The following is a 26824-nucleotide window of genomic DNA, read 5'->3' as shown; positions in this document are numbered from 1 at the left end:
AACACCACAACGGAGAAAGTACGTTCCTCACTATTGGATTGCGACACATTTCATGCTACCGAAAGGCGTAATGACAAGCGTTTCACACTGGTCCCCACATTATGTTTTGGCGCGCGCTGAATGAACACTTTTGCGAAGTTTCGTTTCGCTGATATGAAGTTTCTGATGTAGTTTCGTCTCTCTCTCTCTCTCTCTCTCTCTCTCTCTCTCTCTCTCTCTCTCATATTGACACAATTATGACAACATATATTTTTTTTACATGAACACGTGCCATTTTCTTTAATGTCAAACAATAAATTCGTAAATTACATACATCTCTCCTCTATACAAGAGAAGAAAAAAAAACTCTTGAAGGGTAGAAGAAAGAACTCTTGAAGGCGGTAACCACTCAGGGATTAATAATAATTAAAGACCTTTTGAAGCATTTTTTCCCCGTAGAACAGTTTTATATTGTGGTAACTCAGAGTTACAGAGATCCATCAGTCCCGTAGAGTCGCCACGTCTTCTAATCAAAAAACCTGGTTGCATTAAGACGATCTGTGCCAGAATTTTGCAAAATTGTTTATATTGCTTGCAACTCACTATAGTACATTTCAAATAACAGGGTCCGACAAAGTTGCTTTTCCTTTTCCAGTAACAAGAACGTGGACTTCCAAGGGAATACAGATACCATTTCATTATGTCCATGGATTCCATTGTTACAGTCGCTTGCGGACGAATCACGATTTAATTTTTACAACACCTATCAGATTTCTCTCTGATAATATTTCAGTCTCCAATATCCTTGTGATTGTCGCAATCATCTTGTTTAATACCCATATATATATATATATATATATATATATATATATATATATATATATATATATATAATAATCACATAAATATATATACTTAATATGTATATAAGTATGTAGCATGTGTATATATACGATACATACATACATACATACATACACACACACACACACACACACACACACAATATATATATATATATATATATATATATATATATATATATATATATATAATATGTATACACTGTTAAAGAAAGGAAAACACTGAAAGCACGATAATATACTATGATAAGCTTGAAAACCAACAAGTGTGAGAATCTACAAACCTTTAAATTTAATTCCGATCAAGAGTACAGAAAACGAGGTACATGTATATGAAGAGTGGAGCCGTAACGGAGAAGCTACAAATATTACGGCTTTTGGATATATTTCCCTTGTAGCGTGTAGGCTTGTCACTGCTACCCGTAAGCAGTGTGCGTTGAGTTCAATGCTGAACGCTTGACATTGCCTATGATTTTTTGAAGGAATCTGGTCAGGTAAAACACAACAACTGGCTACTTCAAAAAGAGCGCAATAAGTCAAGGCATGAACCTGACGGTAATAAAGAGACACGGGTATACGTATGATATCAGCATCAGATTGAGGTAAGTTGGCATTTGAAAGACATTACACTAGTTTCCCTTTAACAATCTCTTTTAAAGATAAAACTTCAGTAGACAGTGCTTGAAGGACTCCACGGAGCTGACTATTTTCATATTCTATATACCGAGAGCGGGCTACTCTTAAGCTCTCTATGTCCAGTCCTGGTGTTAATGGACTCACGATCACGTTTTTGCTATTAATAGTATTATAACATTCGGTCGGTGCCTCGGCTATATGAGAGACTTTTGCTTGTCTCTCGGAAGCGCCGACTTGGAATATTATCGGCTGACATGCGTTTGCTGTTAGTTGAATTTGTGGAGAAGCAGAGGATTGGTCGTTGGTGATGGTTTTCACGGGCTGTGCTGCGTTAGCATGGGCCGTAAAGAGACCAGCCCTTAGGAGGGCATCTTCAGCATTCGTCGACACTGCGTTCTTGTAGAATTCGTTATGTTTCGCCAGGTTTGTTTCGCTGAGCCGCGACTGGCTGCAACCGCTGGCTACCGGAGGCTGACCGGTCGTTGTTGCTGGCGCCACATCGCCGCCGACAGCATTGATTGCCACTGGGTGAATTTGCATCGGGGTGATATGTGTCATGTCGTAGCTTTGCTTTAGCTCGCCATCGCCCTTCTGTTTCAAACGTAACTTGTAAGGTAGTCTGCTGTTGTAAGAATTCTGTTTATGGCAAAGACTGCTCGCCGTCGAAGTGGGACTGATGGATCTATGGTCACGCACTGAGTTGTCGGATGCATCACCATCCTGAACAAGGGATCCAGACATCTTAGTCTGTGTCAGAGGCTGTTGTAACTTCAGGTCTTTGATAACACGGTTCTCATCCTTTTTTCCATCTATAAAGCTGGTGGGCGCACCATTCTCAAAAGAGCCATCCTTACGTTCGCGCTCATTTCCTGATTGGCCATCTGATTCGTTTACTATTTTGTGAGATGATTCTGCTTTTTTTCCGGCACTGCGATTACCACCGGCCAGTCCACTAGATCTTACATCAGATGAACAATTGCTATCCAAAACACCAAAGCGTCTTTTCAATTCCCTAATCTCATTTTTCAATTTGGTATTTTCTTCAGATAGGGCGAGAATCTTCGTTTCAAGCATTATGTCGTTTAACCTTCTCTTTTCGCGAGATCTCTTGGCAGCCTCATTATTCTTTCTTCTCTTGCTCCAGTAAGACATATCCTTCTTTTCATCTGGGGTGAACTGGCGCTTCTTCCGAGAAGTAATCAAGTCCGTGGTGAGAAGCTCTTGCATCTGGCTGGGAACTTCAACTTCGAGGGCATCTGGTTGATGTGGTCGGTTGTGAACCGTCATTGTACCGTTGTTCCCTCGGCCACTGGTGAGAGCAGGTGAGCTCATGAGCACATGGCCGATAGCGGGAGCTGACATAGCCTGCGTCGCCAACACGTGATTGTTGTGGTAAAGGGTGTTTGTAGTCATCGCTGTGTTTCGATTTCCGTGCAAGTTACTCCCCTGGGTCTTCGTTTGCACGGCGGAATGACTGAATGGATGCTGGAAGATAGAAATACACACCATCGATATAAATCTATTGTTTCAACATATATACATAACAAACGATCAGTGAATTTGGTAAATGACACATCACTATTAAGCATAAGCAATGTTTCATGGTACAAATACTAGCCAACAGCACAAGGAAATGAGGGGGTAGTGCCATAGGAAAAAGTTAAAGGAATATAGGACAACACCCGTTGAGCAACATTGTGCATTATCAGGAATAGAAATTTCGATTTTCATTTCTGATACCCTTTTCACCCTATTTGGCGACGTTGTTTCAAATAGGTCACATCGAGATAACCAAAAAGCTCGATAGAAGTTCTACGGCCAAGAACCGAGGACATCATACCTGCCGAAGGCGATGTACACCGGTGGTCATGGTTCCGATCCAGTGTGTCCAGTGTCTTTGTCCCTACGATTCGATTTCACAAACCCCTTCAAACCCCTTTAAGTGGGTATACTTTGTAGCAAGCAATCGATATATTTTGTATGAGTGAGACGAAGTTTCTCCATGGTTTTTTTCACGACATGCGGTCATTACGTCACTGCTATCTATGGCCAATGTCCCTTGAGAGTGACTGTCGGAGCATCTTAGGAAGAATGGTTAAGCTAGGAGGTCTTCATCGACTAGGCCGTTGAGGCCAAGGCACGACTGACCGACCTGAAGTTCGTGCTGTTATATAACAATTTTGCATTCGGCACTAGTACCCGTGCGGTCACCGTAACGGATACGTATTACGCTCTTGTAGTATTCGAAAAATTAGAGAACCTACTTAAAGCCAACAAGGGTTAGTAAATACCCGCTATGACAAGCACAAGTCTCTTTTCGACTGAATCTAAGCTTGGTGATTTCATCATTGACCGTTTGACGACTCAGCAGTGTAACACAGTAACGTTATTTCATCACGTTCAACGCAAATGCCGCAAGGCTGACAACAATACTCTCAACGTATCCGTTAGCGTCAATTCCAGAGGACATCGTATTCGGCTTGTGGGACTTTGCGCGGTTGAAAAATATTTGAGGATGAACATAGCTACTTTGGCGAAAAAAAAAAACGATTATCGTATACTGTGCAGAGTGATACGGGGACGTAGAAGTTGGCGAAGCGCACGGCAAAACGACCTTCCCCTTTGGCGGTACAATCAATGCGGCATGGCAAACACTGCTTCCCTTCCTCTCGTACCGTACTTGTTCAACAATAGAGCAACCCGCGTGCTTTGCAAGGAAAATGCTGAACTCCGTAAATAAAGCCAAACTAATATTACAAAGCTATGTTAGTTGACACCACTTACCAGACTTTCTTCGTGAGTGAAGTGATTTTGATGATGGAAAATGTGATAAGAAATATTCGCAATTGTGAGAGGACTAGGACGCAGCCGTAGTTCTATTACCATCCGTCCATAGATGACTAATGAATGATCAGGACTGGCAGTTACGTATGTTGATATCATTATGTTACGAAAAAGGCTTTGACCATTACGTAATAAAACAACGCATGCGTAGATATGCTCTCCTGGTCACATCCTCACACTGTTACGTCAGAGATATAATAGGTCACGCCGGTCATATGTGCATATTTCTTTTATTCCGAAAAAAAACCCTGATAGAAGACCTCTTTGTGTAAACTTAAATAATTTCAACGGAATAACACCGACACTGTTATCTGTCACGTCGACGCGGCAGTATTTTGCTTCCCAGCAATTTTCTCCAGAAAACAAGTAAACCTGCCCGCACACGGCTGGTATCGACCTTGTGATTGTTGTGCAGCTTTCGGTTTACGCCAGCATTGGCATGGCAACGGGGCAAAAATTAGCGCTACCGATGCAGCAACGACATTTGTATTGTATGTAGAAAGGCCGGTAGGCAATGGAAACCGTTGAAGAATTGATCGTGGCCCGGGTTAAACGTGAGACAATTAATGCAGAGCTATTTTCCGTTGCAAAGTTGAGAAATGTACGGAATTTCATGGAAGAGGTTATCAATAACAATGGATAACGTGAACTTGAATCATCTCTTACTGCGATTTACCATAGATCAAACTTTAACTCGAAAAATGATAGCCCTAGTCACATTGGTGACGGATTGGGGTCGACGTCTTGTTATTTGTGCAGTTCTGGCCTGCGATGAATCACCACTGTTTGTCAGACCGACCACTCTTGTGAAAGTATTAAACAAAGGAAATTTCCCTTTGACCGAACGAGGACCAAACTGATCAACTAATTAGAGGCCTGTTTCGTAAGAGAATAGATTTAAATCACATCTGTTCGAAAACCTATTGTAATCATAAAAAATATCGGCTGAGTCGAAAAATCGAGCACTCTGACAAAAAAACTCAAAGACGAAACTCTAATTTGTTACCTCGTACACACAACCATAGATGTACAAAAAATCTATTTTTGTACACCCATGATGACACAACCACAAACACTTTATTTGCATGGTTTTGATGTTGATCCACTTACGCAAGTCAGTTTGAAGGATGACGTAAGGGACTTTAGACACACCCTAATTCGGTATTTACACACATGTATATAAATATGCCGTCAGTATATTGGACCATGATTGGACACGTAACTTAATCAATATTCTTACCTTTGTTGTGCGCCAAAACATGCTAGTGAATCACATATCAATGGACGACGCTCGTTCGCTAGGTAGTCTGCTAGATCGATCGATTTTCTGCTCGATCTTTCGATCCCGCACGTTAGGTTGCAGTGACGGGCAGATCGAGTACGTGGTCAATAGATCGAGCAGACTGCCCAGCGAACGAGCGCTTGTGATATGTCCGAAATAACGTGAAATAAATATATATACATACACGATCGGACAAAGTGCTCTTCTCAAAATAGATTGAAAGTCTGCGGGTATTTTGTGTGCTTGTAGACCCTATTACTTGGGTCTACGCTTCGATTAACGTAACTAAAAATAGGGCAGCATTCAACGGAATTCCTGTATAACGTCCGTATCTGGAAAACACAGTCAAAATCTCTCCGTAAAGTCCGGTCACAAAACAGGAAACGCCGCAATCTTTACATTAATCGCCTCTACTCTTTGCTCTGCCAATTCGGAACGAATTCTTGTAATTTCCGCACAGCTTTCGAAAGATTGTTTGCGTCAATCGATGACTGTGTGGACGAATGTACCAGTACATCTGGTCACAGTCCCTTCCCCAATGTGACCAGGTAAACCCGTGGTTTTCTAAATCATAGAACAACAGAGGATTCACAGGGTGTTCATCAAGAATTCAACGAAATGAAATAGACCATACAGCTGTACAAGAGACAGAGATCGCATTTGAAAATGATTAATGACACCAAAGAAGAATGAAAAAACCACAGTCACATGTGAACAGATACACGGTGGCCGCTGTGTGTATGCATTAGAAAAAGGGGTCTAATGCACATACCACCACAGCGGCCGTCGTGTATCACGCGACTGAGTGAAAAAACACATTTCACGAAGCTTTAATGATGGCGGATCTCCATCGGACAAATTTCAACTGAGTGACATAATACTACTTTACAATGCCTTCGGAAAGCGTATGTTACGTAAATTCTGTAAACAATAACTACAGCCAAACGTATCCAGTTAGGTTGTATCATAATAGACCCTAGAGAAAAACGTTTTTCTCGAGCATCTATAGTTGTATAAACAACTGTTCGTAGCCTTTCTGAAAATTTGCATCATAGTTTCTGAATTTTTGGACGAGCATATGTTCAAGTTTGGAACGAAATTGTTCAGTCCCACGACGACGTGGCTTCCTGAAGATTGAACGCTCTCTGGTACCGATATTCTCCCTGCCGAGTCATCTCGTCGTGACTACACAAAGATAGCCAACAGAGTTTACGAAAACCGTAAGTCACCAAAAGTTTCCTGGATTACTCGCGGGCGGGTAGGTTTTATCCCTGGAAAAGGTTAGGACAGCGGAAGGAAAATATCGTTATCATCGGCGGAAAGGGAAATTTTATGCTCCTGTTCTGTGGACAATCTGGTTATCATATAAACGCTGCACAACGCTCTGTGTCTGACTATCTCACTGATATGTGCAACCTTATCAATAGGCTTGAACAGCAGCAACAAAAATGCAAATCAGTGTATTCACTTTTCTTGGCAAGGAACAACAACAACAACAACAACAACAACAACAACAACAACAACAACAACAACAGGATTACTAAGTTTCCTTGCATCTACTTGTGGATATGTGCGCTATATAAGAACCAAATATTATTATTAATATTATTATTATGCCGGGTTTGTCGATTCGGAAGGCTGAATCGTGTAGGGGTGAGAAAGCATTGCAAAGCTGTAGTTGTATCACCTGTACTTCCATGGTAGTATAAAGGGAGAGGACGAGCTGGGATGGTGTTTCAAGTTTTTTCTGTTATGAGTTGGGGAGGGGGAATTTGTAAGCGTATACGGAACGTTAACATATCGTTCCAATTTTCTTTTCAAAGTTTAAGCCAGTGTTGCTGACAGTGTAGGCCCGGTTCCGAATCCTCGTACAACCACTCATTCTTTACCCTATGAGCTTCAAAATTAGCCCCACATGTAGTAGTCAGACCAAAAAGGTGTAAAAGATTAGAAAGACCGAATATTATTCCCCGAGGCGCATTCTACCATTTCAAGTTACTTGTCATATTCCAATATTAACAGGAACAGACATATACAATGCAAAACAAAGTCATGACGTCACAGACATATGCATTTAAACTGCTCTGTTTTATAGTTTCCAACTCGGAGATGAGTTTTTTCTGCATGTATTTCTTGAATAACTGTTACATATCGACAGCGCCGCTACAGATAACTAGCCAGTCACAAAAAGCATTTAAAAAAATGTTTGGTCTAATCACAATTTCACAGAAATACGCAATATGGATGCCTGACTATGTGTCATCTACTCTAGTTCAGAAATCTTCCTTTTCTGAAAAACGAAAGACTTCCGGAACATTAATCCGAAACTGATTACTCATCAGTCCATATCGGAGAAAATATGAAACCCTTTTCCTTGTCAACAAAATTCATGAGCAAGTCCCTGACGTAGTGTCCAGTTTTCGAAATTATCCATCGTCATACACCACTCGCCGCCCCTTTACGGCAACAGCTTGGCCCTACCCGCAAAGATTTGAATCTTGATTTTTGCGCAGGTCCGCGGAGCGGAAACATGCTCAGGCTCGCCAGAATGAAATAATCCTCTTTCCTTACACGCATGTGCCCTGCTCAATTTTACGACAAAATCGATGACAGCAAAAAAACCTGCCTCTTTTGAGAAGTTCTGATCATACTTAATGAAAGTGAATTTAAATTTAAGTACGCGTACCATACACGGCTAAATGTGAACAAAATCAAAGTTTGTGTAGTCTAAAGCGAAAGTGGTTCGCAACTGTTCTCTCCTCGCGACTAGAAAATATTCATTTTTAGCCAAGCAGTGTTCGTTCCATTCTACCCGCTCCTGAACAGCACACTTGCTAATGGTCCTCTGCACTCAAAATACAACTACGTAACTCGTTATACAAGTCTTTTCGCCACCCTCAATACTGTCAAACCCCGCAAAGAACCGAATTCTCTCTGTTGTCCCGCTGGACATTACATTTCCCGTCCGCTGATACTGGGCTAAGTTACCTGCCCGCAAATAATTTTTTTGGAAAACTTCTCAGCGGAAAGCTCAGTGCGTTTCAGTGCATTTGTGTCTCCCCATCTGCTACCCTTTGCTGTCATCCGAGGAATTATCATAGCCCAAGCAAACGCCCCCAACGGTGGAACTCAAACTACTCGGCTCCCGCAACAAGCAATGCGCACCTCAGTCCCTGTCTACTTTTTTTATTTTGTTATAAATAAATAAACAAATAAATAAATGTATAAGTCTCAATATTTTAGAAAATTTATCAGTAACGTCAGATGAGACGATGTCCCCTTAGACGTTTGAATGCTGTGATACAGGTTGCATGCAAAATATTTTAAGCCACAATTTTGAACAAGTCATAGATAATCATAAACAAATTTAAATTATTCATGCCTCATCCAGCCTTCTTTGTGGTTGACTGGGCCCATATGCTTAAACTTTTGTCTTACTCGTCAGTTAAATTCTTATTTCTTTTAGAATTACTTAACCTAACTATTGGGTAACTATCCTTTAATAGGAATTCAGGTAGGTTGGTTGAATAATATTAAAGAAGTAAATGAAAAGCCAACAAACAGCATTGGAAGGTAAAAATGAAATTGAGAAAACAAATAAATAGGCAAGTAAACACACGTGCAAACACACCAACAAACAAATAAATTGACAGCAAAAGACATGACACACGTGGAGCAATGATGAGAGAGTGGACCATTCTGTAAGCTGCGTGATTACAAATCTGAAGTCTCACAATTGATCATTTATTTTCAGCTTGTCCGCTATCTGTTTATCTGCATCTCCATGGTAATGCCATAGAGACATCTCCATGGTAATGCCATAGAGGCATCTCCATGGTAATGCCATAGAGACATCTCCATGGTAATGCCATAGAGGCATCTCCATGGTAATGCAATAGAAATATCTCCATGGTAGTGCCACTAAGCTGCAGAATCATCTGAGTAATTGAGCACCATGAACCTCATTGGGTTAACATGGCATTTATGGGGTATGAAAATACATTAATATTAATGAAATATGAATATTATCAACTGACTCATTCAGGGATTCACTCTCATGCTGAAAATACACACAGTGGGCAAGTGCATTCTATGACCATGGCCTTGACTGATACATTCAGTCATGTAGGTGTCTCCGCTATCTTCAACCCTAAAGAGAACTACTGTGGTTGGGGCTGGAGTTGTTCAAGACCCATACACAACTGAATCTTTTTTGTCTAGAACACATCCATGCATGCAGCTTTGGTACAGAACACACAAGGCAACAAACTGTGAGACTGATTGTTTGTGAAATAGAAATCACTTTGTTGAGACAAACTAGAAACTATGTTGAGCAAAACTTTTATTATTCAAAGATAACACTTGAATTTTTCTTACATGTAGAATAAAGTTGTCTTGAATCATATAAAAATTATGGACTTTACTGACCACATTTTGACAGCAAAATGTAATATTATGATAAAGATTATGTGTTCCACAATTGGGATTAGCTTAAATAGAACAATCTTACTTTGACACTTCACCACCACTGCCCTGAGCATGGCAAAATTCTGTTCACCTCTGAGGACAAATTCAAATCACCGAGCAAAATGTGTTTAATAAATGTGATCTGGCGGTAAAAAGTTCCATGCGAATTTAAAGTAAGAAGGAAGACTTGACACATTAAGAGAGACACATTGTCTTGATGAGGAAACTTTTCCTTTCATCTTCTGCTCTCATGATCTCAGTCTGAGGACTCAACACAGAAAAAAGACAAAAAGTTGTGACTGAGGTTTGATTGTTTTGGGTGACACAAGAGTTTTGTTGCTTTTGTCTCCTGAAAGTATCATTTTAACCTGACCAGAAAACACGTCTACCATTATCATCACTCTCTAGATGATCTTCGCTTTTCTGTTTTATTTTTTCAACAAATCAACATCTAACTTGTGTACTTGGTGCAAACTTGCCCTCCCTGACAAAACTGGGAGACAGTATCTGAATAATTGACAATGTGAACAGTGAAAGATATTGATGTGCTACGAATGGTGAGCATGTAAAGAGTAAATAGAATAAAATGTAACAACTTTAATAGAATTGCCTCTGTCAGTGCTTTTAAAAGATGCAACATGAAAGAGCCAATAGCTGTGGGTTTTGATGATCATTATCACTATCATGTATGTCAATTGCGAGTTATTGTTCTACTCTCAAACGCATGTTAACACAACATCAAATACATATTAATGTTTGCGTTTTAATGCTAGTCCCAACCAGAACTCACTCGCCGATGACAACAATGCAGTTTACACATATAAAGGCTGAGTTGACAAGCTGAATACTGTGTATCTCAAAATGTTTTAGGTAACAGAACAAGAAATTGTGGTTGGCATTAGAAACAAAACAGTGTAAAAACAATCTTCCAAAGTTACAGCTACTGGCCCTGTGAGACACTCTAAACACGTTAATTTTTCAAATATGTAAAAATTCATCAACCTCATCAAATTTTTTAACATGATATCCATCAACGATGATTTTGTATTCTGATTTGAAAAATTCCTTCAACAAAGTCCTTAGTGACAGCTGCAGAAGTTCAGGTTGCAGCCAAAGTACATGAGTAAGTGAGATAGTATGGCCTTGTATCAGATACACATCACTGGTTTGAAACAAGGACCTTAGATGATGGTTCAAATTTTATCCCTATAAATTTTCTTTGCCGTTGGAGAAAGGGTTGGAACAGTCTTCTGATTGGCAGTGTTATCTAGATAGTGTTGACTTTTTCTCTTTTCAGAATGACTTTCTATCATTTCGGATTCACGAGATTTCAGTCTCTAAATTCACCATGAAGAAATATTCATAGTGCAGATGCAGAATGTATGTGGACAACGAAAAGGCTTTCCAAATTTTGAAAGTCTGAAGAGAGCTGGTTTCATTGATGGGTCCTTTTTCCATTAACTGAGCTCATTTTACCAATGGTCTTGTTTTATCTTCATCACTGCAGTCTCGGGCCTTGTATTTCTGTACTTCTGCCAAGTACTGTGACCAGGGATCTTTACTTGATTCCTGTTGGAGGAAAACCAGAATAAAGATGTCACTTTTAGAGTGTAACAAATCATTTTGACTATGGGACGACTTCCTGTTAATCTGTGTTTCATGTAAATACAATGACATGACAAATTGGTAGGTCAAGGAAAATATGAAAGTCTTTGAGAACAGCTCAATATTATAAAATTCAGTTTCATTTTGAGCCTGTTGAAAAATATTTTCACTGAAATGCAAACTGTTTATGGAAGAATGTGCCTCAGGCAGGTATTTGGATTCTGAACCAAATATTCTGAAATATTCTGTATTCTGAAATACAGTTACTTTTTTGGTCTACCACTGTTAGGGGCTAATTTAGAAGGTCATGGGGTAAACAAAGTTTTCACCTTCTTCTTCATGTGAAAATAGAAAATTTAATTTTTCTGAAATAGTGTTAACATAGGGATGATGGCCATTTTGACTTTACAGTAAAGTGTGTGTATTTATTGGCTAATTTATTTCTCTTGTACCAAAGTTTGCACAGTGATCAATAAGTTTGTGAGAGTGAATGGTTCATTGTTTCTTGACTAAAGTTTGAGCAAACGTTCAAGTCTTTTAATTTGCAGGCATGCCAAAATGTATTTCTTACTGAACATCCTTTCTTTAAATGGCATACAAAGTGTTATAAATAGAATATCATGGATTTTTTTTCTGTGCAATACCCCTTCAAACGTCTCATTCCATACTATGTTTAACTTTTGTCCAATTTTTTGTGTTCCTTGAACTCCTAACATACATAAAATCTATTTTCAGCATGCTGTTGAGAATAAGCAGCCTGCAGTGCGCTTGACTTGTCTTTACACAGACTTTGTCAATGCATATTGACAGAAATCCTTGGAAGGAAGACTCACCTCAGGCTCTGTTTGTTTTAGTTTCTTAACTTGACCAGTTTTTAATTTCAGGCCTTTCCTCTTTCCAACCTGATGACAGAAGAATCACACTAAGACCAGTTAGCTGATTGCATAAAAAAATGGAAATTCACCATCTTATTTGTGGCTCACTGTCTGACACGATTAAACTTTCCGCAAGTCTTGCTGATTTTTTTGGGTGTTCCATTCTTGCTAGTCCTACAAGCTGTGCGATAAAAGTTATAAAGAATTTGAAAATTACAGATTGTTCCACTAATGACTTTATAAGGGAGTAGCAATGGATTTAAAACATTGCAATGGCATCATTCACAAACACTGGAATTACCGAGAGATGAAAATGAATAAATTCAAATGCTTTCTCTTCACCACCGACGGCATTTTTTAAAGTTACGGCTAAAGTGTATGTCATGCTTGTGTTCAACAGTGTGTTAGAGGGCTTTGGTTGAAAGGTAAAATGTAAAAGCTTTCTTTTGCAACATTAATCATGGGAAAGAGTGCAACAAAGGGTCAAAGTTCAGTGACAAATAATACAAACAGACAAAGTATTCATGAATGACACCTTGCTCTATTGCAAGGTGGAACCAGCTGGTAGTTGGAATGTTAGGACCCAGTCATTTAAAAAATCTTGGAATGTATTTGATCAAAAATATTGGGATTCATTCTAGTGATTTATTGTAACCGTACATGATTGGAATCTGAATGCTTTCTTGGTCTACAGGCTCCTCTGAACATGTACAAACTTCATTAAACATAGCTGACACTTGTATGGTAAACAGATCAAGTTTCATTCACTGGGTGTCATACAATATCAGTCAGGGATATCATCATTATCTCCTCAAGGCTGAACAGCTGTCCTCAGATGACAAATCTCAGGATTTTTAGCAGACTGTCAAACAGTAACTGATCTCTTGCAACAAAGCCTAAAATTCTGACATTTCACAATTGTCCAAACTTGAATACAGAGAATTATTACTGAACAGAGGTCCAGTACTTGCTTCTCTTATCTTTCTTGTGTAAAATGTAAACATGCTAAATAGAGAGGTGCCATTTGATATGATAATGCATTACTGGTATCAAGTAGCATTGCATACCAGATTTTCACACTGGTTATGGAGTCCATACTGAAGATTGAGCATACAGTTGTCACTTTTGTATTAATTAAAACATCTCCTTACTTGACCCTAAAACAGCCTAAACAAGGGCTCTCGGAATTTGAATGAATGGTTAAGAATGTCTACAGCAACTCTACCCTCCTTATGGACAGAGTTCCTGGTAAATATGGTGGTCAGAACAACACATGGTTATCTCATTAGAAACTTCTTCCGGGCCTTTGAACAGCCAAATGTGTTATGTGACAAATTACAGCTGATTGCAGGTATTTATCAGATAATCGAGCATTTGTTTCACTACAAAGCTTGTGTAAGACTGCGCCACACATGCTAGGAACTTTATGTATTATCACCACATTGTTGCAACAGGACATTCAATATTGGAAGAAGTTACCAAATCTTGTGAAAGACAAAGGCTAAATTATTTTGATTAATATTTTAAGTGATAGGAAATGTAGAATGGATTTTTATGCTTACTGGAAACATGCTTTGCCAATGATTCCATTGGATACAATAAGAACAGATGGATCTGACACTTGCAAAACTGACGCTGTTATGTCACATTCACATTCGCTTTCACCTGTCTGCTGAAGCTGAGGATGAGGCTGATTTTATGCTTGTTTTTTGTGCAAGTACTCATGATTATTCAACCACTTTATATAATAACTTAAATGGGAAGTTACGGGACCATGGGGCGCACAATAGGGGGGATTACTGATGACGCTGCCATTTGCATACACTGGGCGGGAGTTCTTGAATTCTCACAACGTTGCTTTGACCGTATGATAAATTTGAATAATCACGTTTGGCACTTTTGTAACATATGCAAAGAGGGTCAAATGGTCGTTCAAACACGTTGATCGCATTCCATAAACATTGAGTGTGGGGCAAAAATGTTTCTGGGAGCCGCCATTACCGGACATTGGTAATGGCGGCTCCCAGAATGTTTTCGATCGACGTGTTTGAACCAATTCCAAACCCCATAAACAACATGGTTAGTGTAGTATAGTGTTTAGTCTTCAGTAGTGATAAATCGGTACAACCAAATGCAGTAAATATGTAGCATTTCACATCAACACACCTCGTGCAGTGCAATGCGCTTATTTGGAACTCTACAGGGCCATCGGCATTGTAGAGCTACTGGTGACGAGGTCGCAAAAACCAGAACTCAACGACCGTCTCACCGTAGCGCTACAATTTTGCAGCTACGATAATCCGACTTTTACAGGGGAAGCTCCTATTTAAGGTGGGAAATAGTTATACACTAAAATCTTTCAGAATTTCAGTATTGCCAGAAATGTCCAGGATTTGGAAATCCCTAGCTCTTGATACGTCAGTGAAACAAGATTTTGATATAATGTTGAGTGAACTGTATCATACAGTGTGGTGTACACTAGATAATAAGTTACTTGGAGGTATTTAAGCCATACATGTTCATCTTTCCAATTTAGAGCAATGACCAAAGCTACTGGAAGTTATTGGCGTTCTGGAGACGGGCGTGACTAACAAAAGGGAACAATTGCTGAAGCTTTCGGAAGACAGCTTTGCAGCAGAAAAAAGAACAACAATGCACGACGCACGATAAATAGGGTATCATTCTTGGACAACTGAAAGTTTGCGATATCATCTTACAAATAATGAAAGTCCAGTCTTCTTCTTGGTGTTTTGTGATTCATCTGATTTGGATTTACTGGCAACATCATCAGTTGTATGCCTGTTTTCTGTGCTGGCACTTTGTGAGGTTTCGTTGTTTGTGTCCCCAGATGTAGATTGTGTGAGAGAGTCGGTTTCCCTTGATTCTGCCGTTTTCTCTTGTTCCTCTTTCCGTCGTTTTTCCTCTTCCATTTTCCTTTTGAACATTTCCATGAAGCTTCCATCGTTCGCAAATGAGTTCGTATTTGATGATGAGTAGGATTCGGTTCCTTCCGAAGTTATTTTAGTCGGATCAGTTGGGCTAGATACCGAATCGTCCGCCATTTTGGGGCTGTAATTGTAGGTGCAAGACTGCCTAAGTCGGAGTACTAAAAATCGCAGGTTGGAAAAACGTCATGGAAACAACAGTGAAGGCCATACCACTTGATTATGATTTATAAGAAAGTAGTCTTTTACTTTTCTGCCAAACCGATGTTTGATAGAAATTCAAGAAGTGAATATGAAGCACTTTTATAAATTTATGAACACTGAGTCGGGGGGTATTAAATTTCATGCCACTGAGGGCGGAATTCAAGATGTCAGCGGACAGCAAATCCAACGTGTTGTGTTACGAAGGTTGTAATTTCTTTCGCCAGAGATTAATCTTAGCAACTTTAAGTGGCAAGTCTGTGAAAATAAAGAAAATTCGGCAAAAGGACGATGATCCGGGGCTAAGAGGTAAGAAAGAAGCCTTTCAGTTGTCTCAGTGCAGTGTTGGCCGCATGTTCGCGTTCGGTGATAAGTGATGTACTAATACTATTACTGATACAACAGACTGAACATGGTACAAGTGGGCGATGACCACAGTCGTTTGTGAATCGATACATCAGGTGTCGGGTAATGTTAGAAAAAAGTTGATATTTTGGTGAATTTTGAGCGGATATCTGGTGTTGGTGAGTTCCTAATAACCAAGCTGGTCCATGGTCTAGGGAAGTTCCCATAAACTGTGGTGGAGGGTAAAAGTCGTAAAACACCACAGCTATGGACCCACAGCTAAGTACCATCATAATACTGTCAACTGTCCTAAAACAACGATGCAACGATGTAACATAGCATTGTTTTTTATACCTGCAAAATGGGAGCATGACTGTATCAGGACTTTTTGACCACGAACCATTTATTCTTGCATAAAACCGTGAACGGTTAAATAAGAAAAAGGAAAAATGCAAACTACTAAATGCTACAATCATGGAGGTCAAAATAAACGTCCACGCTACAGCTCAGGTGCCTTGTGCATAATGGTGCGATGTCATTTTCTTGAAATTTGTACACTTTTAAGACTTCAGTCCTGGGATGATAGATAGGTGAAGAAAACTTTGGTGGCAGTGGTTGGCTATTTTCAGCTTTACTGGTTGGCGATATAGTATTGGATGAAGTGGTGTTGTTTTGGGGATGAAATAGTTTTGGGGCAACATGACTCCTGGGACAAAGACGTTTTGGTACAAGATTGCTTTGGTGCGTAATGGTGTTGGATGAGATGGTATGGTGCGAAGTGATTTTGGTACGAAGTGTCTGGGAACCTTAAGGGAACCAGTAGGAGTAGGGGAGGTCAACCAATCTGAATATTTGATTTACTATTTACCGTAATTTTCTTGCGAAAGCGATATCGAGGTCATGCATTGGCATAATGTTTGCAACCATCCTTTAAGTTTATGTACATAGAATCCTAACCATACGATATGACAAAGGCCAATCTTGTGTATGTGTTAAGGGGTGGACCAGTGTGGGCTGTTCTCTGAATGTTACCTTACCACAAAATAAAAACTGAATTTCTAACTAGTATGTGTAGAAAGCATATTCTGATTAAAAGGATTTTATATTTCACGAGAAAGTGAATGCAATCATATTCTGGTCGACCTCCCCTACTGGCCGAGATCGCCAAGCTCACATCTGGTCGACATCTCTGGGTATCGTTGTCTGGAAACTTTGCTACAGCTTCATAACTCAACTTTCCCTGATGAGTTTGTGTGGTTGGAAAAGGTAGTTTTGCCACAGCACAAAATTGCCGGGGAAAGTTGTGGGCTACGAAACTGCAGCAACTCTTAACATAAGTACATGTATAGGTTGAAAGGTGGAGTTACTGGATTATCTTGGTCACAAAAATAGCACTTGAAATAATATCAAAAGTTACTGATACCAATGACTTACCGGTACTATTGTGTGTTTCAATTTAAATTTCTCTCGTTTGGTCACATAGATTTTGAAGCGAGTTTCATCCGGCTTTTGGACAGAATAACAAACGGATCCAGGATTGAAGTAAATGAAACAGGTAATGCTGCCATCACTTGTCACTTTTCCAAGTCTACACACACACACTCTCAAGGTACTCACTTGACATCAGTGTTGCACCCCCCATGATCCAGCATAGTGCAAAGAGGAAATTCTGCCCTCCAGTGCAATAATGTACTGAGAAGTGATTCAGAACCTGTGGATTTCAAATCTATGAGAGCATACAAAAAATACACATAAACATTTTCTTGATCTAATCAACTTGACTGCCATAAGCGTTAGAAAGGCAATCTCAGTATTAAAAAAAAACTCCACTTACGAAAATCACATAAAGTACGTAAACAGAGGATATATTCATTTAAGCTTCCAACCACTGCACATTGGCTCCAAATCTGTAAGAGAAGAGGTCCCTCTGAAAAAGGCCCTGTATTAGTCCTAGATTCACTAGGTTTTAATATAATATAATAACTATTTTTATTGAGATAATAGTCTTGATCGAATAATCCCAATCCAAAGTATAAAAACATCTTTGTACCTTGTGTGTAGGTACTGGTGTTTTTTACCAGCCAGGACTGCTTGCAGGCGGCAACATTGAACATGACTGCAATATACAGAGATCTCTAGGGTACTACCTGGAAGCTTTGGTTTGTCTGGCACCATTCTGCAAGAAACCAATCAAAGCTATCCTTCGAGGGATAACCAACGATAAAATAGATCCTTCAGTAAGTAAAGAAAATCAATTTATCGTGCTCTGCTTTGATTTGGTTGGGAGTTGGTGACGTGGCACTGTGAATTAAAGCAACTCCACCATAAACTGAACAAGTGTGAAAGTATCCCAGGGATTGCTGCTGAAATTTTAGACTGCTCACACTTTGGACTGAGTCTTGGAACAGCTCATTCAAACACCCAGAGACACAATTGCTTTATCAGTATTCAGTGCTAATGATTGTGGTCCTTGTAAGGTATCACTATGCCTTGTTTGTGTGACATTATATGGCACAACTTGTGATTTGTTAATTCTTGCTGATCATCAGCAAAATACAGACATCAGTGCCGTGGTATGCAGATGTTGAACATGTTACTATGCAAATATCACTGGCAGTAACATAAATACCTTGACTGGTATGCACAGCCAGAATACATGTGTTACTGTCCATTATAGAAAGTTAACAACAATCATTCAAGCTTGACAAGTATTATAATATTATTTCTTGTTAGGTTGATGTTATCAGAACAGTTACCTTGCCACTTTTGAGGAGATTCGGCATCAGTGATGAAGGCTTAGAGTTAAAGGTTTGTACATTTCATTTTGAAAGTTACATTTGACATTCTTATAATGTTGATAATTCTGAGTGTCTGAAAATAATGCTTGTATACCTTGTAAATCTTTTCTCTAATATTCTCTGTGTTTTTCCATGGTGCCATGTTTAAAAGTGCACAAAAAGTTGTTCAACATCTGCTCCATTATACTTTAACCCTTTCACCCCCAGTTCCCTGTATACAGGTCCAAGATCACCATTGATAACAATGGGTTTGGGTGGAACCATGGTGGTGAAAGGGTTAATAGAGTTTGAACTGATCCTAACAGTGATTAACTGTCAGTGTTCAGGGATAATGATGAGGATGCCAGTGGTAGCAGTGATAGCTACCTACAATTATATAGTGGTTGGTCTGTCTTCTTCTCTCCTGTGAGCAAATTTATTTCCAAGAGATAATAAGCAGGATCTGTCTTTTCCCCATCCATTAATTTCTATATCTGTATCTCTTTAATTGAACATTTCAGTAACATTTTCAGAATACAATCAGCTTTAAAGTTCATTGATGAGAGAGACCGGTTGTCTTCTACCACTCTAGCCAAAACATATTTTAACACATAGTTCACAATGTGTGACTCATATTCATGTTTTCAGTGTGAGTTCAATGTAATTCTTCTCCCAGGTTCTGAAGAGAGGAGCGCCCCCAAACGGTGGTGGAGAGGTTTTATTCAGATGTCCAATTGTAAGAAAACTTCGTCCACTTAACTTCAGCCAGCCAGGCAAGGTGAAGAGGATCAGGGGTGTTGCGTATCCTTTATTTTGTTTGTCTTTTCTCGCTTAGTCTATGAAGGGCTTTCCTGTTGATTGTAAGTTTAAGTTTGAATGTTTTACATATTGGCATGCTGAAATGCCATCTTATGTGGCAAACATAGTCAGATTTTTCTCCTTTCCAGCAAACTCTATCATTTGCACAAGCTTACACCTGTCAGCATATTCAGTCCTTTAAATACAAAATTGTGAACATGACTTTGAATCCAGAGAATTTCAAGCTGTCACATTCCGTGTTTCTGTATCCATAGCATTAATGTCTTCATTGTGAATATAAAAGGTCATCGCGTTTACCCTGTCTTTCAGTGTTCAGGTCCAATTTTGGCAAAGTAAACAGCAGGTGTGTACCAAATTTTAGTGTTGAAAAGGTAAAACTGTTCTTAATTAATGAAAGCCTTGTATGTATCTGTCAAAACTTAATGCGTTTGCAAGTCTAACAGGAGTATGGTGACAAGGAGTGGTAGTATATGCACATAGAATCAGGCAAAACTGATTCTTTTTAGCAGAAGTGTATAATTGAGGCAAAGTTCAATGTTATTTCCATTTCCTGATTCAATTCAATAAGGATTAGGGTGCAGGCATCTGTAAACTCTTTCCCTTCCACAAAGGACAGTACTACATGTATAAGAAATCTTGAGTCAGGCTAAACTGATCCTTTTTAGAAGAGGTACAATAGAGGCAAATTTCAATTTTATTTCTGTTCTTCAGTAAGTATAAGTATGTTCAATCCAAACAACCAACTGTCCTGTGTTAATATATGTAGGTGATGGGATCTGAGATTTCCCCCAGTTTTAAGATATTTTAGATATTCTTCTGGCAGTGTATAGGACTGCCAAGCACAGAAATCAGATAGCTTTTACACTTTGACAAATTGTGGTCAGGCATCAGCCTAAATAAAATGTTTACACACCAGTATTTGTGACATAGCTATGAATGAGAAATACAATACTCTGAACCACACTCTGGCAATAGATGTAATATGCGATATTGGCCAGCTGTTGCAACCAAAAGATTATCTTCAATGAACTTGTGTAATAAGGTGACATTGTCATCATTATCACAGCAATGGTAATATTATAGACTGCATAATTTAAAAATAAGATTATTGGTTCTTAACATGGAACAACAGCTACGGCATGAGGGTTTCTCCAGCCACAGCAAACCGTATCGTGGACGCAGCTAAAGGAGTACTACTCCAGTTTTTACCAGATATATACATTTACACAGACCATATGAAAGGCCAACAGGCTGGAAAGTGAGTACAGGCAATCTTTTCTCATTTTGTGCTGCAGCGACATGCATCTGACCGATACCTACCCAGTCTGCCTGGAACCCCATTATTTTCAATGGTAGTGTGGATGTATATAACCCCAGGGTATAGAGGGAGGGGGTGAACAAGTTAATTACTTTAACCCCAGTTATCTGTGTTCAAGTCCAGATGCCCTGTTGAACACAATTTGAGTCTGGTCATGGAAGGATGAAATACTTACCAAAGGTTTAGAGTTGTTTAGTCTCCTTACACTACGTCCAAATGTATTTGTGTCTCTAGTACCGCCCATGCTTCCAGTGTTGAGAAAACATACCCTGATTGTAAATATTGATGAATCCTGTCACAAAAATGTCAACTCAATGCTTTGTGGAAATGATACACCTTTTCAGCCGTAGAAATGTTTCTTCTCTGTGCATGTATATGTTTGGTTTGGAAGGGAATTAGATGTGTTTGATAAACTGCTCTTCCAGATTTGTGTTGATCATCGAGTACCGTACTTTTGATTTTAATGTAAAATTTTATGATAATTCAATTATCATAATGATGGAAATAGTGAAAAAATATTGTTAACACTACATGATTATCATTTCCATGTCTGCAATGGTTTCTTATACAGGTCTCCAGGATTTGGTCTGTCACTTGTCGCTGAGACAACAGAGGGAGCCTTCCTCAGTGCTGAGATGTCATCAAATCAACAGGGGGAGGATCCAACAGTTCCGGAAGATTTAGGAAGAGACACTGCCAAGCTGATGCTGGAAGAGATTTACAGGGTGAGCAGTGGGCAGTGTACCTTGGCTGCGTGATGAATTTGGAACTACTTTGTTTGCCCAAGTACACCCTATTTGTGTATGAGTTCACAGTCGTGATCATAGGTGTATGGTCCATATCTCTGTGCCATGTATGTTTCGAATGCTGGCATCTATGCAGGCATGTTCATTTCTAAGAAATACAGTTCAAGTTTTCCTTAGTATGCATGGACATGCCAGGAATTGAAAACATGACATTTGATGACAGCAGTGTTTGAACACAAGCAAGTGTGAATTATGTTAAATCAGGCATGAGAGGACCGTCATATGACTAAATATCTTATCCAATGTAGAGATTGCATATCAAGAAAGTGTTCCAACATTACATAATGAAAAGCACCAGTATTATTTGCACTTTATTTGTACATATAGTTTGTTTCCATCTTATCATCAGAGACACAGCAGAAGGAACGCTGGTCCTTACAAATATTATAAATCCTTTGTTAATAATCTGAAAGCAGGGTTCTCCTCAAGAGAGTTTTGAGGGGCGGGCCACCCCTCTGTTTTTAGAGCATTCTATTCATATGTTAATATCATTAACATAACATCACAAAAGAATGGACTTTCACGACAAAAGAATATGCAAATAATATGTTGTTATGTAAATTTGCAGTCTCTTTGTTTTTTCTAAGCTGTGCAGAACACTGGAAAGCCATCCACTTGGCAAGTTGAACCTGTCAAAATGCACCCATGTACATGCCAAGAAAACTCCTGTGTACAGGGTTTCATAGAGTGGTATTCTCATTGCAGGGTGGCTGTGTTGATTCCAGACATCAAAGTCTAGCTGTGTTAATGATGGCTTTAGGAGAAAAAGATGTGTCCAAGCTGTTGACGGGGCCTCTGTCTCCGTACACGTACGTAAAACGTTACTGTCGTTGAAGGGTGTTACGTCAGTTGTCATGGCAGATATTTATCAGGTGGCTTCACTGAATTTTAAACTTAGCCAAATAAAGATATTTCGTTGACTTCCAAGAAATGCAGAAGTGAAGGAGACGATAGTACCAAACACTGAACAATTATTATCGTAGTGCAAAAAAGCATTCAGCCAAAGTCTCAATAAGCAAAATCTAACTTCAACAATTTGTTAATCTGTTCACCAGTGTTTCAAAAGTTTTTGGGAATTGGAAGATTGTTCCTTATCACTTTCCAATATGCACGTGATATGCAATTCATGACACACAATGCACACAAACGATAAGTAAGGGTCAAGTGTCATTTTCCTCATTCTAACACACACGCATTTATGTATTTCAATTCCAGAGTCCAGTTTTTGAGACATCTTCGAGATTTCTTCCAAGTCATGTTTAAAATAGAAACCAAGTCAGCGGAGGAAGACAATGATCAGAAAATGGGTGGTGACAAGGTCATGCTGACTTGTCTTGGAGTAGGATTTTCAAATCTCAGTAAAACAATACTTTGAAAGGAAATCCTATTTTCATGTGCATTTTGGGCCCCATTCTACCTTGTCAATTTATTATTTAATAAAAATGTGCTGGATAAAATTTGCTTTGTGATGTCAATTTTTGTTTTCCCCATATCAGCCAAATTTGTAAAAAAATAGAATTTGTTATGCATGACTGTGTTTGTATTTGATGCCTTATTTTATTGGCCAGCCATCTTCAGTGTCTGATGGTAAAAGTGTTGATATATGCAGTGACCGTGTATCCCATCATTAACCCTTCCACCACCATGGTTTTGGCCCAAACCCATCATTATACAAGTAAATGGGCATTGTGAACCTATTTACAAGGATATTGGGGTGAACATGATTAGCATCAGTTGCCTGGGGGAAACATGTACTAGATTATGTACATTGTATAATTCCATGGCATAGAGGGCATACTGGTATTAAGTTTTCCTTGGATGCATATCAACAGATCCTAAGCTTGAATAGCCGTACATTCAGATCTTCAAGTTGTTCACGGATCAGGAAATGAAATCAGGTGGCAGTACGCTATGTTTACCATACATTAGTACTTGGCTCTGTCAAACCTGTGTTACTGAGTCTGGTACTGGGGGAGTAGACTTGGAAGATCATCTCTCAAGCTTCTATCCCAGGACGCACTTAGATGAAGGGAGTATGAGGAGCGCCCTCAAGTGGTAGATTATTATTTTCCAGAGAGCAGCAGCTGCATGAGGGCTTTGGATTGTGAAAAATGCAGAGTGCTGTGTTAAAGGCGATGAGGCCTCCCCATATGTGCAACGGCAATTAGAATATAAAATTTCTGCCTCATTCTTCAGACCGAAGACTCATTTGACCACCTGCACCACAGATGCTTTGATGTATAGGGTTGTGCTTCGAGCAGAGCACCTGTGATCTGAACTTCCTGCAACAAACTTGACCATGATTGTACCAGAAAATCTGAATCTTAAGTGTTTGGACCAATCAGGGTAGTTGTGCTATTTTATCTACATGCACATATATGCATGGAATTGCATAATTACCAATTACTTCCCAGGTAGATGGCAATTCATTATGGCCAATCAGAAGAGAGCTTATATGTTCAGAAGAAAATATTTGGATTCCTAATTTGCACATAAGCTAGCACACAACACTTTTATTTTGCATCCACCACATCTTGATGGATGCCATGCTTACAACATTTGGTCTGCTGAAAATTAAAAAAAAATTACTAAAGTGAACTGGCTTCAATTCTGAATAACCATAACCTTGTACATGTGACTCGGCGATCCTTTTTCAGTAATGTCTACAGAGTTAGTTAAAGGAAATACCCTTGGTATGATGTTTTAAACAGTCTCTCCCATTCTCTATCACTCCACACCCTTTACTTTGGTGAAAATATGATTGATTATATAAATGAAAGTAAACACCGAGCAGTCAATCATTTGGTCTCATTTCCACTTGCGCATTACTTTTTGGCTAACTTGTGCTTTCAATGTAATGAACTTCCAGCTTTTGTACATGGCACCACTACAAACCAAACTGAGAGCGTACGGAGGTGGTAAATATGTGTTTCACTAACTGATCCTGGTACAGTGGCCCCTTGTGCCCAATTACAATGGTGGTGCTTAGTGGTTTTGCTGTTGATAGACGGCATACAGTCAGATCAGAGACAACGTGCAGACAAGAAAGATGGAAGAAGTATATAACGTAAGTGCTTTCCTGAATACCCTCTTCGGTCATTGACAATGCTCTGGTACACTTGTACAAGAATGGGCCAGTGCCTCTTTGTGGTACACTCAGTGTGACAGTTTTCGGACAGGGTAGTGAATTTCGCTCAAAGCTGTTTCATAAATGACGAGCAGTACGAAATCTTATTACCATACCCTTTGAAACTTTGTGTTTATCCTCAAACTGTTAACACGACGGAAGTGGTATTTAGGGGTCAAAGTTGCCAAATTGTTGACCCCATGTTGAGTGCATAGTAATCGGACTGCTATCGCAGTAATCGGACGTCGTATTTGGAATGTGATTATAGGGGCTAAATATTGATATTTTGAAACTTCAAACCCCGATGTTCAATTTCGATGTGTTTAGAAAAACTGTTTGGGAAAAGATGTGATAAATTAATTATGTTTAATCCATGGACGACGTAAATATATTTCAATGTGTATGGCAATTAGATATCAGACATGGGTTTTCTCTGTGTGTTGCGTTCAACACCTTGTATCATACAGTGTGGCTAACTTCGCCAAGTTTGTAGCACCTGAAATGGCTTCTACCAAAAAAAAAATTATCCAAAACGGGACTGTCACATGACTTGTAAAACGCTATCAATACAGAGCGAAAAGAGTACAACGAACAGCATGCCATTAAATGTCTGAAAACTGAGGTCGTCTGAAAACTGTCACACTGAGTGTACTCTGCCTGGCACCGAGTATTCGGAAGTATAGAGACATACCATCCAGGAAGGCAGTGGATTGTAACACAGCTTTGCATTCTACAGAAAAGTCAGTCCTGTTACCATATAAATCGTAAGAGCAAAATCATAAGCCAAAAAATCTTTTGAAAAATTTATTTCACCATAAACAAAATACACATTATAAATATTAGAAACCAATGTACAATGATAGGACTACATGTAATAGTGTTTACATTATCAACCATCATTTCTTTCCCATGCATCAATGATATAAATGATCAATTGGACTCATGGATTGGCGGTAAGTACATACCATGCAACTATCACAAGTTTTTTCTGTTGACAACCATCCATGACTCTATCAATATCAGTTAAGTGATATTGATATTGATTACACATATTGAACATTATATTACATATTAAATACCGATATTACAACAATGTACACATTACACCAATTGTCAATGGAATGATAAACAAAATTTTACAATTTTTTGGTACTATTTATTGGTGTTTCTCAAAAAATACCAACAGGCTTCCTACATTTCTCACTATGTTATATCACTGGCACAGTTTTACCACCAGACCTCAAAATCTGGTGAGAATCTTCAAATATCACTGTACATATTGAATTCCAAGGGCAATAAAAGGTGTATGATTCACTTTTTTGTGTCCTACACACCATAATTTGGTTTCCACAAAAAATCCAGAAAGAAAGCTCAAGTCAAGGAACAACAAATCTGTTCTGGTAGGATAGAGCCCCCCCCCCCCTCCCAACCACCCCCATCCCCATCAATGTGGTGTCCACTTTTTTCAATTCAATACCTTAAACAATGGAATAGTCCACTCTATGCCTTAATAGGACAGAGTGGAAATTGATACTCAGAAGCACACCAAATAGCACAGATGAGGTAAATTAGTCATACACCACACAAATGTGGTTTTAAAATTGCACTGATATAGAATATAGAGAATGATAACATTATATTACATACTACTGACACCAAGAATTTATCACTGATAACATGAACATGTAATACTAACTGTAGATATTGACAACCTTCTAGTATTTTGCTTTCTTTAAATACTTCTATATAACATTTCTCTATTATTGAAAGTTGATTTATCATACCTCTCATGGCCATTTTTTCTGTAGATTTTTCTTTTCTCAAAGTGAAACTACATCGTACAACCCTGTCTAAACATTCTTGAATCAATTTCAGCTTTATCTGTTCCACAACCTTGCCTAAGAAGTTATGAGAAGGTGTATATGCAATGGGGAA

General features: G+C 39.0%; 3 protein-coding genes across 4 annotated transcripts; 1 reads left to right on the top strand and 2 right to left on the bottom strand.

The window, feature by feature from the left end:
• Nucleotides 1-1039: 1039 nt before the first annotated feature.
• LOC139139261 (uncharacterized) lies at nucleotides 1040-4436 on the bottom strand. 2 transcript variants are annotated; one of them, XM_070708105.1, is made up of 2 exons: nucleotides 4263-4436; nucleotides 1040-2963 (listed from the first exon to the last, which is right to left on the bottom strand). In XM_070708105.1, exons 1-2 carry the CDS (start codon nucleotides 4419-4421, stop codon nucleotides 1467-1469), a joined length of 1656 nt encoding a protein of 551 aa, XP_070564206.1. In that variant the 5' UTR covers nucleotides 4422-4436; the 3' UTR covers nucleotides 1040-1466. The 2 variants fall into 2 exon arrangements, with proteins under 2 accessions (XP_070564206.1, XP_070564207.1); XM_070708106.1 differs by lacking the exon at nucleotides 4263-4436 and adding an exon at nucleotides 3319-3370.
• Nucleotides 4437-10485: 6049 nt separating this feature from the next.
• LOC139139260 (telomerase RNA component interacting RNase-like) lies at nucleotides 10486-15643 on the bottom strand. The gene is made up of 3 exons (XM_070708104.1): nucleotides 15269-15643; nucleotides 12510-12578; nucleotides 10486-11640 (listed from the first exon to the last, which is right to left on the bottom strand). The coding sequence occupies exons 1-3, from the start codon at nucleotides 15611-15613 to the stop codon at nucleotides 11539-11541; spliced, it is 516 nt and encodes a 171-aa protein (XP_070564205.1). The 5' UTR covers nucleotides 15614-15643; the 3' UTR covers nucleotides 10486-11538.
• A 192-nt stretch (nucleotides 15644-15835) lies between these two features.
• LOC139139259 (RNA 3'-terminal phosphate cyclase-like protein) lies at nucleotides 15836-23219 on the top strand. The gene is made up of 9 exons (XM_070708102.1): nucleotides 15836-16006; nucleotides 17526-17597; nucleotides 18104-18279; nucleotides 18776-18850; nucleotides 19496-19620; nucleotides 20771-20896; nucleotides 21528-21681; nucleotides 22468-22571; nucleotides 22978-23219. Exons 1-9 carry the CDS (start codon nucleotides 15841-15843, stop codon nucleotides 23135-23137), a joined length of 1158 nt encoding a protein of 385 aa, XP_070564203.1. The 5' UTR covers nucleotides 15836-15840; the 3' UTR covers nucleotides 23138-23219.
• The last annotated feature ends 3605 nt before the right edge of the window (nucleotides 23220-26824 follow it).

The sequence above is a fragment of the Ptychodera flava genome, chromosome 8, assembly GCF_041260155.1.
Source record: "Ptychodera flava strain L36383 chromosome 8, AS_Pfla_20210202, whole genome shotgun sequence".
Lineage (NCBI taxonomy): Eukaryota > Metazoa > Hemichordata > Enteropneusta > Ptychoderidae > Ptychodera > Ptychodera flava.
Note: the sequence above shows the minus strand (reverse complement) of the source record. Positions and strands in the feature narration are given on the sequence as shown.